Source organism: Clarias gariepinus, chromosome 26 (assembly GCF_024256425.1).
Source record: "Clarias gariepinus isolate MV-2021 ecotype Netherlands chromosome 26, CGAR_prim_01v2, whole genome shotgun sequence".
NCBI classification, from domain to species: domain Eukaryota; kingdom Metazoa; phylum Chordata; class Actinopteri; order Siluriformes; family Clariidae; genus Clarias; species Clarias gariepinus.
The window spans coordinates 418,820-432,354 of record NC_071125.1 but is presented as its reverse complement, the minus strand read 5'-3'; the positions used below and the strand labels follow the sequence as shown (position 1 = coordinate 432,354).

Genomic DNA, 13,535 nt, shown 5'->3' with positions numbered 1-13,535 from the left:
GAGTGGGTCAATAACTGTACTGCAGCCAACCACTAGGGGGCATCAGAGACAGTTTGGCTTCTCTTCTGACTCCGTGTTACGATGTCCAGTTTAAAGTGTCTGTTTTATTGTGTCTTAAATTGAAGTCCTGGCTCAGTTAAATGGACTTGGCTTGTAATCGCAGTTACTTCAACAGTGAGCAAAGTGTCTGAATTAATACTTTTGTCCTAAAGACTTTGAAGTGAACTGATCTTTTAAACCTGATATATTAGTCTGTGTGTGTGTGTTTGTGTGTGTGTGTGTTTTGTCTAATACCCTCCAATATTCTGTCAGGCTTAATGTCTACATGGTAATACCACATAACCATATGCTGATTGTGTGTTTATTTGTTTATATGTATGGATTGTATATATATATATTAATTATTTTAAATGAAGAATGATTTACAAACACAGTTATTTGCTTACACTATTTATAGTGTAAACAAATAATAATTGGTCCTTTTTAAAATAAAACTTAAGTTCTATGTGATTAAAATTATTTTAACTTGATTTAAGAACACAATATAATAATAATAATAATAATAATAATACACAATTTGTATTATTTATATTTATTTATTTTAAAATGAAAGTTGTATTATAATTATTATTATTGTTGTTGTTGCTGTTGTTGTTTATTATTTAATTTTTTAAACATTTTGTAATAGTAATAATAATAATAAAAATCATTATAAAAATGTAAAACGGTAAAAGACGTAACTTGGCCGAGTCTTCTTGCAGTCCACAGGGAACTATGGAGTGTGTATTTATTTTATATGGATGAACTATGCAGATATAGTTATTTCTTTTAGAATCTTGTAAGAAAACACACGCACCCAAGGGGGTGTCCACGTGGAGATCCACAAAATATATAAAACTGGTGTAACATCATATTTAAGTCTTGTGCACTCTTTAAACAGCATTCACATTGAAATTTGTATGAGTTGTGCGAGAGCATTTGTTGAAATTATAGAATTGATAGAACACTCTTAACGTATTTTTGTCTTTAGGTTTGGAATCTTGGAAGCCGATTTTTCTACACACTTATTGTGTAGGTGTTCTCATGCAGAGTTACTGGGGTGTGGAATATCCTGAGCCAGGTTGTGCTGCTGCCACCAGAGGGAGACAGTGAGCTTCCTCTTTGTAATTAGTGGTAACCAGCTCCACCCATGACTGGCCTGTGTTAGGGCTACTTACAGGTTGTTCAGATGCTCAAGGTGCGTCCCGATCAGCCTAAAGTACCCTGCGGAGTACACTTCACCAGTGTTCAGCCATGTTAAGTGCGATTCCAAACCGCAAGGAGTGAAAATGTTCAGTTCATAGGGAACTGCTAATGGTTTAGAGCAGTGGTTCTCAAACTTTCAAGCCAGCGACCCCTAATTGAAGATCGACAAGATCTCGCCACCACCACTACCAAAAACAAGCAATAAACATAATAAGCTGTTGACAGTACATTTACTACGTTTACTACATTTACTATACATCAAAATAATTTTGGCTTACCTTTCAATGGGAAGGTGTACTTGTTTTTGGCAGCACAAACGCTTCATTCGTGGTCTGATGGTGGATACAGCTACCCGCAGATCATCTTCGAAATCAAGACGTGATCGGTATTTATTTTTTTATATATGTAACAGCGGAAAAAGACTGCTCACACAAATGTAGATCCAAATTGAAGCAGTACTGCACAACTATGTGTATTCGTCTGCTACCGCAACTTAGTGAAATCTGGTACTGCACTGTATGAGTTCTTCCTGATATTTTCAACGTTTCCTACTTTGGTCTGACAGGGTCTTGCCGCTGCTTATGCTTGGTCGATGTACATGGTTCCGATGACTCAGGACAAACTGTCCACAATTTCCTAAACATTTTTAGATTTGCGAATAACAAATTCATCCATCTCGGCAGTTGTGGTTTTCACGTGCTGTTGTGCGCTGTAGCAATAACTAATGAGCCAGTCGCTGCACAGTAATGTCATATCTTCAAGTCGCTAATTAATTTTTTTTAAACACTCAATTTAAAAATTCACATTTAATCAGTAATATCTTTACTAATCAGAAAATATTTATTTATAGCATTTACTTGTAATACTAAAAAGTGTGTACTTTATTATAATCACAAAAAAGACATAATTTTTTAATCCCTCTCACGACCTCTTGAAATTATCCCACAATTTGAGAACCACTGGTGTAGAGAACGAGTGAAAAACAGGTGTTCACTTCACCAGAAAAAGAAATGAAAAAATTAGCATCTCACAAAAAAAAAAAAAAAATTAGGCCAGAAAAAGGATTTATATATTTATTATCAATATTATCGAGGACTTCATATTAAAAGGACACTAAAAAGTACATTTTAATTTATTTAAAAAATCCTAAGTATTATATAGGCTAGTTATTTGTAAAAAACTTGTTCAATTATTTTTTATTATTATTATAATAAGTTGTACATGTTTTATTAGTATGTTTTATAATGGTATTAGTTTTTGTTTCAATAAATATTCAACATGTGAAATTTTTACAGCAGCAGCATTAGGTATCCAGGGGACTTGTGTTACCATGGTAACGCACAGAGGAAGTGACGTTTGTCCGTCCTTTATTTGCTCTTTAGGGGTTCTGTCTACTGAGTATTGGTTGTATCTTGCTCAGTTTATTCAGGTCCTCCTTTGTTCTGCAAAGTAACGAGCCATAAGTACATCACATTTATACTGGATTAGATTATTACTTGTGCTGTATAATTGGACTACGACTGATACACAAATGAAACCTACACAACCTGAAACAGGAACCAACACACACTTGTCTGTACACACGGCAAATGTATTAAACACTTTTAGTCTCTTTGTGTTAAACCAAATCTTTTACAGTTACTTCATCTGCAGAATGTTGGGGTTTTATTATTAAAGTCTCAGACTTGTTTCATATTAAAGTTCAAGAACATTTTTAACATGCGGAATTGACATCCAGGGCAGTCTGATGAACCAGGTAAGAAAGAATAAAAAATTAATTACACTCAACCTTTATACATTTATTTTCTCAAATAAAATGGAGATTTGAGCAATAAAAGATACATAAATAGCTTAAAAGAAACTCTTTCACATTCATTCAAACAGCAGTAGGTAAATCCACAGTGGCACAGCATCTTCCCCATATACATGGTTGATTTTTCCCTTGTAAGTGTGTTTATGCGCAACTAGTTTTTTTTCCCATATGATAACTCTCTTGTTTTAGCTAAATGCTAAAGCTAATGCGCAAGGCACTATAGGATTTTGAGGCCGACGAGGACAAAGTAAACACAGAACCTTGCCAGTGCAGCACCATTAAACATGCTGATATAAACAATCAGCTCCATGGCATCTCCATGGCCGCTAGCGCTTAGCAGTAAAACTGGCTTGTTTGGGTGTATATCAAAATACTTTTCTATTATGTTTAAAATAGGTTTATGTTAGAAAAGCACATAGCACACATCCTTATGTTAACATACGGAGTCAAACTCATTTACATTTCCGCATTTGTCAGACACTTTTATCTAAAGAGACTTACAGCTGAGCGAGTAGATGAAGTTTAAAGAACTTGCTGATGAATCCAACAGTGTCAGCTCGGCAGTGCCGGGATTTTATATCATTAAAAACTCCCTGCATTACATGGTGATGATCAACATCAGAATCAGAAAATCTTTTTTCTAAAGCTGTATTCGGACCGGATTAGTTTTCTGGACTTAAGTAATGTTGTGTGAGGACGTCTGTAGTGATTCTGAACAAAATCCCACAGGATAAGGGCTCTCTGTATGAATCACACAGATGGGCGTGTCTTCATGATCTACACATGGTTGTTGCACTAAAAGTAGCCTCTTACACACATCTTATATATTTAATGCAGACGGATCGCTTTGTCCATTATTATACAGTCAGTGCTTGGTGGAAGGGGGCGTGGCCTCACAACTTCCAGACAGGATGTTTACAGTAAATAAACTGACACTTCCTGTGATATTAGCGAGTCTTAAACCATAATGAGTTCCATGTGTGGAAACATCCCAGGCATTATGATGATAACTAAATAAAACTCATCTGCACTGTGGGTGAATGAGGTGTGAAAGCATCATCAGGCCGTTTTCACGGTGCTGTAGATTACAGAATCGTCCTCCTCCTGCTGATCAGTGTGGACACGCCTGAAATTACACACACACCTGTTTATCACACACACATTTTGCATGTTAGACTGCTTTTACACCACACTTTGTGCTTTCTCACTAACACACTTACATTTAAAGATATAAGAGAGGCTGGTGAGGAAACGACTGTTTATAGCTGCGATAACGTCACTGAGACCAGGAACACACTCCATTCACAGATACTCAAGAGCATAGAGAATCATTATGAACTAACTTTACATAACTTAAATGACATTGTACTTTCTGAAGCAATAAATGAACATGCTTACTGTTTGGTTGGTTGGTTTGATTTGACGCACACAGACGCATAAGTCACTCCTCCTTCATCTAACACTTCTTCATCAAACTGAGGAACTTGGTTTAGCTTTGCTGTGACCTGTGACCTTGGAGAGAGAGCAGCACTGCTAACACACTGTATGTTTATATAATTCTCATATTGCTTAATAATTGATTAAGTAATTAAGAGAATATTGATTGATTGATTGATTTATTCATTTATTTAATTTATTTACCCTTTGGTCTTTGCTTTCTTTTGGACAGATGCGTAAGTCACTTCCTCCTTGTTCAGCGTTTCTTCATCAGGATCTTGAGAAACTTGGTGTAACTGTGGCTTTGTCTGTAAAAACACAACACACACATCACCAGTTCTAATGTGGGAACATGAACCCTTAACTGTCTAAGAAACACAAATAAATGCATTTAGGTTATTTTTAAACATAAGTCATTTAAATGTCATGATAGTCCAAAATATTACATTATGTACAAATTAAAGTCTGTATTTCAAGTTTTAACACTTTATGTAAGTACTATATTTAAGTCCACTGAAAAGTCATTTATGTGAAAAGCCCCTACCTGTGTTTTCTCTCCACTTTCCCCCCTGTTTTCTTCTGCAGCTTTAAACTTCCTCCTAATAGAAGCAGGAAAACACACAGTGCACATGGACATGCCCTAGAATACACACTGTGATCTCATACATCTCATTTAAACAGAGTAAGGAACAATACTGTGTGTGTTAAATATTGCAGTAAACTCCACTTCAACTGTTATCAAGTAGAGCTAAAAATCTACAACTGAAACTGAATCCTGAGACTCGATTAAAGTCCAACACAGGATGTGATTTTATTTCTCACTGTGTAGATTGTAATGTGTGGAAACATGCAGAGTTTTACCTCCTGTTGTAAATCACAGCTGCGATAGCGAACACCATGAACATCACTCCAGCTGTCACTAAAACAATCATCCAGATCCAACCATCAGGATTTTCACCTGGTGAACAGAAAACATCATCAGTATTTAACATGTGACTATTTAACTGAACACGAGTCACTTTATTTCCTTCAGTAATCACTCGAGACATTCATGAGTGTTGTGAGCAGACGGACCCACCCTCGACCTGAAGGCTGATGGTTTTAGATCCTGACGTCTCCTTGGTTTTCCAAGTGCAGGTGTAATTCCCAGAATCCCTCACGGTTAGAGCAGGAAAGTGAAGAACGGGTCCTGATGTGTTTAACTGCTCGTTGTTCTTAGACCACACAAACTGTGAGGAACTGTGTGTGCAGTTCACATCACACGTCAGATTTAACGAGTCTCCTTGTTTAAGGGTTCCGTTTCCACTGAGCCTGATTAGTGACACCTTTAAATCTTTTTCAGAGAGCAGGAAAGACTCCACGTCACTCAATCAGGATTTCTCACACAAATAAACTTATATTATTGAAAAATAAACATAAAATAAATTAGATTTCTTGCACTCAAATTCACTCTAACAATTCATGAAGAGAAAATTACTGCAAGGTTTTCTGATGCTTTCCTGTAGTTAAGAAAAAACTTATTTTTTTCAGTTAATTAAAATTTTGGATTTTTTAATCAAAACATTACCTGAAGTTTGTAGAGTCGCTCCAGGTTTACCTGTGTATCTGCCACCGGTCACATTAGTTATAAATCTGAATCTGTACTCTCCAGAATAACTGAACTGTACATTGTGGATTAACAAAGTGCAGTTTGATTTGTCGTCTCCAACGTACTCAAAGTCTGACTTGGTGTTTGATGAGCTGTTATAAACATACGGAGGGGCTGTACACCTTCCCGTGTTTGAATTCATTGAACACCAAAGCATTTGTTTTACCTGAATGTTGGGATTTAATGTTGGATAATAATAACTACAGGGAATGGAGACACTGAATCCTCTCACAGCACAGATCGACTTATCAGGATAATTCACACCCCATCTACTGTCCTGAGTGAGAACACCTGTGTAGAGAAAAATTGAGAATAAAGGAGATTAACAGTAGTTATACTGATGGTTTGTATTTCATGTTCAGTGACACCCCTAAAATCTGATTGGTCATCAAGGCTGAGACCCTAAAAAATGATGTGCTATTACATCTAATCATCTGATTTTATTGTATGTGTTGAAGGATGGGCTTATGGATGTTCAGCCGTGCCTTCATGGGACTTTGGCTTCAGAGAGACGAGAGAGATCTGTTCATTATGTTTATTTTAACATTATGTTTACATCTTTGCTAATAAGACACATTATATATATATATATATATATATATATATATATATATATACACAGTACAGTACAGTACAGTGTAGTGTTATAAGTTAAGGTGTACGAGTGTTTAGCCAATGTGGAGTCACTAGTACAGCTGTCAGTGTTCAGCAAATTAACAATTTGGAATGTTAAGTACAATAACTTATTTTTTATATTTTAATTAAAAACGTACAATTATTGTAAATCTGTTAGATTATTTAAAATATTACCCCAATTTCCAGGTAACCTGTTTGTTATCATACTGTATAAGTTTAAGAAATAACCAATTTCTGCAGAAGAGGACTCGCCCTAAGCTACTTAACGTTCTTGTGCGGAGCTGGAGGGGATCAGTGTGTGTTTCCCACAATATTACTTGGTAGATTTTCCTGAAAACATACACACACTGAATGGTTCAGGTTTGTGTTTACCTAGTTACCTTTTACACTGTTTAAAGTTTCTAAACAGTCATGCTTTTGTAACTGGCAAAGGACTGTGTTTAAGCTCCAGCCAAAGGCAGGCCGACATTTCACTGCAACTGTACGTGTATGGAATCAGTTTCAAAGGATCATGGGCACCAACATTAGAAATCAGAAATAAGAATTGGAACTAGAAAAAAATATGCAAAATATAACTTTGTATCTGGCTCGTACTTCCTCAGTCTCAATCATTGTGTTCATAAATATCTATATACTCAGCACCAATGCAGGAAACTACAGAGACTTTCAGATGTAAGGCAAGCATGCAGATACATGGCACACTGTAGCCTGAGGGCCTTTAGAAGTTCTACACACCAGCTATAACATTATCACCTCCCAACTAATACTGAGTCGCTCCCAATTTTGCCGCCAAAACAGCTCTGTCTCTTTAAGCCCTGGACTCCACTAGACCTCTTAAGGTGTGTGTGGTATCTGCTACCTGTCACAAACTGTTAGGTGTTGGACTGTGGGCATGAAGGTGAGGCATAGGCACAAAGGGGATAAAGTGGCAAACAGTCTTTTTAATAATAAACGAACCAAACAAAACATGGAGGAAGTTGGGTTTACTTTTGCTAGAAACAAAACCAATAATTAATACACAGACAAGGGACTAAACAAACTAATATACAATACAGACAAGGGATACAAACCAGACGAGACAAGACACATCAAACAGACTAGAGGACTAAACACAAGGGACTATACATGCGGGCTAAACACAGAAGACAGGCTTGGCTGGGCCTACTAGCTGTTATGCACATTAGCTGCTATGCTAGATAGTAGCTAAACAGACTAATTGCTAAACAGTCTAGTAGCCAGAGACCCAAGAGACAAACAGACTAGGTACACAGCATACTAGGTATGAAACAGACTAAGAACTATAAAGGTTGGTGGCTAAACAGGTTAGTACCTAAACAGACTAAGATCTAAACAGACTAGGAGACTTAACAGATTAGTAGTACACTGGGGTACGTTCTTCGTACGTCGCTTGACACATCCGAGATGAACTGACACATCTAAGATGAGATCATCGTGCTAATTACGATCTGGCTAAGTTGGTTCTTCGACACACCTGTTGTTGTTGATTAGTATAGCTGGATTGAGTTGTCTAGGATTATTGCGCGTTCGTGCGTTGGTTTAAAAGGCGATATGCATCGACCGTAGAAACCCTGATCACAAGCCCTTTGATTGGTTGTCAAAATGGCAAAAGAGCGAGCGCATTTTTTTTCTCAAGCGGAGCAAGAGCTTTTATTAGAAGGTTACGGGGAATTCCAAACTTTAATAAAGTCTCCAGGGAAACACATCAAATGCTGCAAAAGCCAGGAGAGAGGGCTGGCAAAAAGTAGTGAATAAATTAAATGCGTGAGATCTAGATTATATATATTTAATTAAATATTCTATATATTTATTTATATATGATATATTTAATATTATATCAAATCCTATTTGTATTAATTGTATCTTTTTGCCATCTTTAATGTCAGAGCCAGCAGTGGACCCATACGAACATGGGAACAAGTAAAAGTAAAGTACAAGAACATTGTACAAAATGGTAATTTTTAGTGTAGTTATCTTGATTTTTCTTTTAAGACACCGGCAAATCAATGTGTTTCATGGTTTAAAACAGCAACCAAGAAAAAGGTGGAACGGAAAAAAACAGGTGGTGGTCCGGCCCCCTCTCCCTATACTCCAGCAGAAGAGCTCGCCCTGGATTTTAATAGTAACAGACCAATTGTGGAGGGCATCCCTGGGGGTAGCATCTCCTTAGACCCACAGCCAGGGACCAGCAGCAGCACCACCTTTATTTCTGGTAATTGATTTAATTTGTATTGGAAAAGTGCTACAGCTGCAATGATTTCTAACTACCTTAAAGTCTAAACAACAAATGTGTGTTAGTCAGTTGAACTGTCTTAAATCATAAGTAAGAATAAATTAATACTACATTTGTACATGAGTTTTGGATGACTTACAGTATAGTTCATGTAATGCTGTTTTGCCACTTTGTGCAGTTCGAAACAACACGCCCACACTTTTACCTGTCCCACAAGTGATGTCTGAAGCATGGGTAGTAAGTCAAGTATTTATTGTGTTTTTTTCTTTTTAATTATACTGTAGAAAATGAGGTGAGTGTGCACCATTTTGTAATGACCTATTTGTTTCCATTGCACAGGACAGTGAAGAAACCCTGTCTGACGAGTGTCGGGAGGAATTACTTGTACTGTAAGAATGTATGATACAGGTGTATGTATCTTTGTGTATGTAATATGACGGTATTTTATTATTCGTGATGTGCCGGAGTCTCCATCTCCAGAGAGGTCCACAGATAGGGCTCCAGAGAAGCCCATAGAAAGTGCTCCAGAAGACTCCACGCACAGAAGTGAAACTGAGGTGCAAAGTGTTACCTGTATACTCGTCATTGAATTTAGTTGTGAGAGGCGCATATTGAGGTGTCCCCCTTTAGTTTTTCTGTTTACATTTTTTTTTTTGGTTTAGTTGTTTTTCTTCTCCTTCACAACTGGCACAGAGTGACATCCGTTCTTTGTACAGAAGAAACCTGCAGCTTAAAAATGAATACTTGGTGTTGATGAAACGGAGAGTAGAAGAACAAATTGATGTGGGTAATTTAAAAAAACAAAAATTAGCACTTGAGATTCAGTTGCTTCAAAAGGAACTTCACAGTAAGTGATGTGACTTTCACACATGGTACCCTACTATTGTTGACCTTGTATAACACTCTCTATCTCTCTTTATGCAGGCAAAAGATGAAACATGTGATGAATTTCAAATAAAACCCAAGATAAATAACTATGTGTAGTGTTCTTTTATTCTGTAAATAATTATGTGAAATGATATTCCACAATTCTGTCCCATGCAGCTTTTCCACTAGGTTGATCCAAGTACACTGGCTGGAGGTCATCATCAGGATGCACCTCCACCACAGGGGTCCTCTCCTTTCTGATGGTGGCGATGTTGTGTAACACAGTACATGCAACAGTAATGTCACAGGCCCTGTCAGGTGCAACCCTCAGACTTGGGCCCTTGGGTCTGGGAATGAAGTCATGAAATACTGCCTGCGGGCATAACCCCCGTCTTCAATAAGAACCCCATCGTAATCACCTGTTTTATAGGAAAAGTCAATTATGTTAGCCACAGCTTACTGTAAGTGTACGTAAAAAATTGAGCTTCACATTTTGTATTTCCCTTACCATGTTTAAATTGTTGGAACAAATGTGACTATTCTGGAGTCACGGACTGAACCAGGCCATTTGGCTTCCACATTCGTAATGTGGCACAAAAATATATAAAAAAAAAAAAAAGAAAAAATATCGCACACCATCTTAGAAATCAGTCAAGGGCATACTTTTTTTCATTCCATTACGTTTAAATAGTTAAATTAACTTACCTGCACATTAATACTGTGAACACCCTTTCGATTCACAAAATCCCCTTCATTGGGGCCTGGTGGGGCCTTGATAGGAATGTGGGTGCAGTCTATGGCACCTATCACATTAGGGAAGCCTGGGGACACACTTCATACTTATTGAAATGATCTTAATTGCATTATTTTTATCAACAATATCTATACCATACCTGCAATGGCAAAAAACTTCTGTTTTACACACACATACCTTTAAAAACTGTTTGAGTGCCAAGTAAACTTTGCGAATGGCATGGCAGACAGCACTTTTTGCCACGTTCTCTGTGTCTCCAACGGTGTAAAGGAAAGTGTCACTCGCAAAAAACCTCAGGGCAATACACACAGTTTGTGCGGTTGTTAACGCTCGACTCCGGCGAGTTGAACATTTCACAATATTAACAACCATTCCCATTTTATTAAGGAGTATCCATATAAATGGCCCACCCTGTATATATATATATATATATATATATATATATATATATATATATACACACATACACACACTTTTCTTTTCCCACGTGAGTCAGTCTGCATCAGTAGTGCTCTTTAACCAATTAGATGTGACCTCGCCATTTCAACCAATCATAACCCGCCAGGAACGCAGCCTAAATCCTGTTTACATAAAATAAACCAGCTACCGAGCAGGTTCAAGCAAATGCGAGTAGTGCATTGAAGAACGAAACAATCCGAGATCAGGACAAATCCACAACAATCAAATCCGGCTAACTGAGTTAGCGACGTATGAAGAACGGACCCCTGGTTAGTATTTATACAGACTCAAAACTAAACATGCAAAGGAGGTTACTTACACATGAGGGTAAACACAAATGGCTAATTCTCCTAGAGGCTTATCCTGCTAGGAGACACAGAGACAAAGAGACATACTAAATAAAGACAGATGCAAACTTAAAGAGCTCCATAAACCAAATGCCAACTATTACTAAACAAACTAAAACAGAACATAACCAAACAAGTCAAAACAAACACCCACTTAATATTATACACTTAACAGACCGGGAACATCCCACAAGAGATCCCAATTTTTCTGCTTCTAACACATCAACTTCTGAAACACAATGTCTACTGGTTCCCCATATCCACTTGCCATTTTAAGGACATCATTTTATTCGCTTCAACTCTCAGCAAACGTTCCACCTCCCACTCAAACACCTCACGCAAACGGCTTAAGCAAGGCTAACTCACCTGCAGCTGCCGTTTGCCTAAGAATGGGGGTTGGGTGCTCTAATTCACCGGGGCTGGAGACCAATTCGGAGACGCTGTTGCCGCTGCTCGCGGCTAATAAAAGGGCCCCTCTGGTTTCACCTAATGAGTGGGGATTATCTTTATGTTTAGGCACACATATCTCTTGTCTCCACAGACTCGATGCTCTCAGAGTCTAATTCGCCGAGAAAGGGTTCCTTTGTAGTTTTTGTTGGCTGACTCAGTTTCTCAGAAGGCATCTTGGTCAGGTGATGCGAGTGCACACCTGAGCCGAGGTAGCCATTAATTCATCTATAAATAGATGTTTAGTCTGGGAAACTGGGTCGAACCATTATTAGTTAAACTACTGTCATTTGTGTGGGTGTTTTGTTTTGTGTTTAGTTCTTTGTTTAGTTTATATTTTGATTTAAGTTGTGTTGACTTGGGCTTTCATATTGGCAATGTTTTCTGTATATGTTCGGTGTGTCTATGTTGGTGGAGCTGATTCAGTCAGGTCATGTGTGGTATGTGAGTATTGTGGTTCTTGTCCCCCTGTGTTCTTGTGTGTTTAGCTAGAGCAGGTAAGTAGATAGGTGTGTGTTTGGCTCGCAGTGTGTTTAGCTAAAATCTATGTTGAACTGACTATCATGCTTCTAGCCATAGCCCCTTTGTGTCTCTAGCCATTCTGTGTTTCCTGCCTCCCTAGTGTCCCAGTGGGCCTAGCCTGTGAGTGTCCCCTAGCCTAGCCTGCAAGCTGTGAAAATGCCTTTCATTACCTGTAGGGGGCAGTCGTGTTTCGGTCTGAAGTATTGTGTGTCTACTGAAGCTGAAAATGTTCTCTCTTAGGCGCTTATTGACAGCAAGCGACAGAGCTCATAAACGTGCCGAGCTCAAACTGTAAATACTGATATGTATTTATTCTTAATTTTCTTCTCAACTTTAATGATACTACTTCGGCTGCGCTTTCTTCAATCAGTATTATAATTATTAGTAGTAGTGCTCTGAATTTATTGTTATTGTAACGCACCCGCAATGATGTATGATATGTTATCCTAAAACATTATTGTTTTATTGTGTTTATGTGCTTTAAATATACAATAAACACTGTCTTGTGCAAAGTGAAAGTGAGTTGTGCGTGCGGCTTTTTGATCAAAAGGCTGATAAACGCGTGCGCAGATATGAGCAGATTTATCGATAAAACAACAGACATGGAATAAAAAAAATAACCACAAAAATATGTACTACTCTCTGAATAAAACGCGACAGCACCCAAATTTCCCGGGCTTTGACTGCACTTCATTCGTTAGCACTGTAGTAGTACACTACAGAAACTCAGCATTTTTTTTTTTAAACACATCGTTGGGTTGTTTATGCTGGGTCAAAATTCTGTGTTATTTTAGGTACTTTTATCACACTGTTGGGTTGCTTTTGCTATGAATACTAAAAGTGCTGTATGATTAAACTCAATGCAAAAAAAATGAAAAAAGAAACTTCTCCATTTTGTCCCTAGACCTTTTGTTCTGGTGTTTATGCAGTAAACCCATGGGTGAACACGATGATTTAAGAATTTAATTAAACACGAATATAAGTGGCATTTTAATTCAAATCCAACATTTGAATGGTTAGTGACCGGTGCAAGGGCGTCAACTCTGCGATATTCCATTGTTCAAGTGTTACTGTGCGTGCTTTGCAATGTCAGACACATTCAAATGCAA

The 13,535-nt window shown here is 37.7% G+C and overlaps 1 protein-coding gene across 1 annotated transcript; it reads right to left on the bottom strand.

Moving 5' to 3' along the window:
* Positions 1-3,175: 3,175 nt before the first annotated feature.
* LOC128514103 (myeloid cell surface antigen CD33-like) lies at positions 3,176-12,811 on the bottom strand (the record flags this gene model as incomplete). Its single annotated transcript, XM_053487792.1, has 8 exons — positions 3,176-4,184; positions 4,457-4,570; positions 4,700-4,803; positions 5,040-5,094; positions 5,357-5,453; positions 5,574-5,828; positions 6,063-6,438; positions 12,794-12,811. Coding segments are annotated over 8 exons (1,086 nt in total), but the record flags the coding sequence as incomplete, so codon positions are not given.
* Positions 12,812-13,535: the final 724 nt, after the last annotated feature.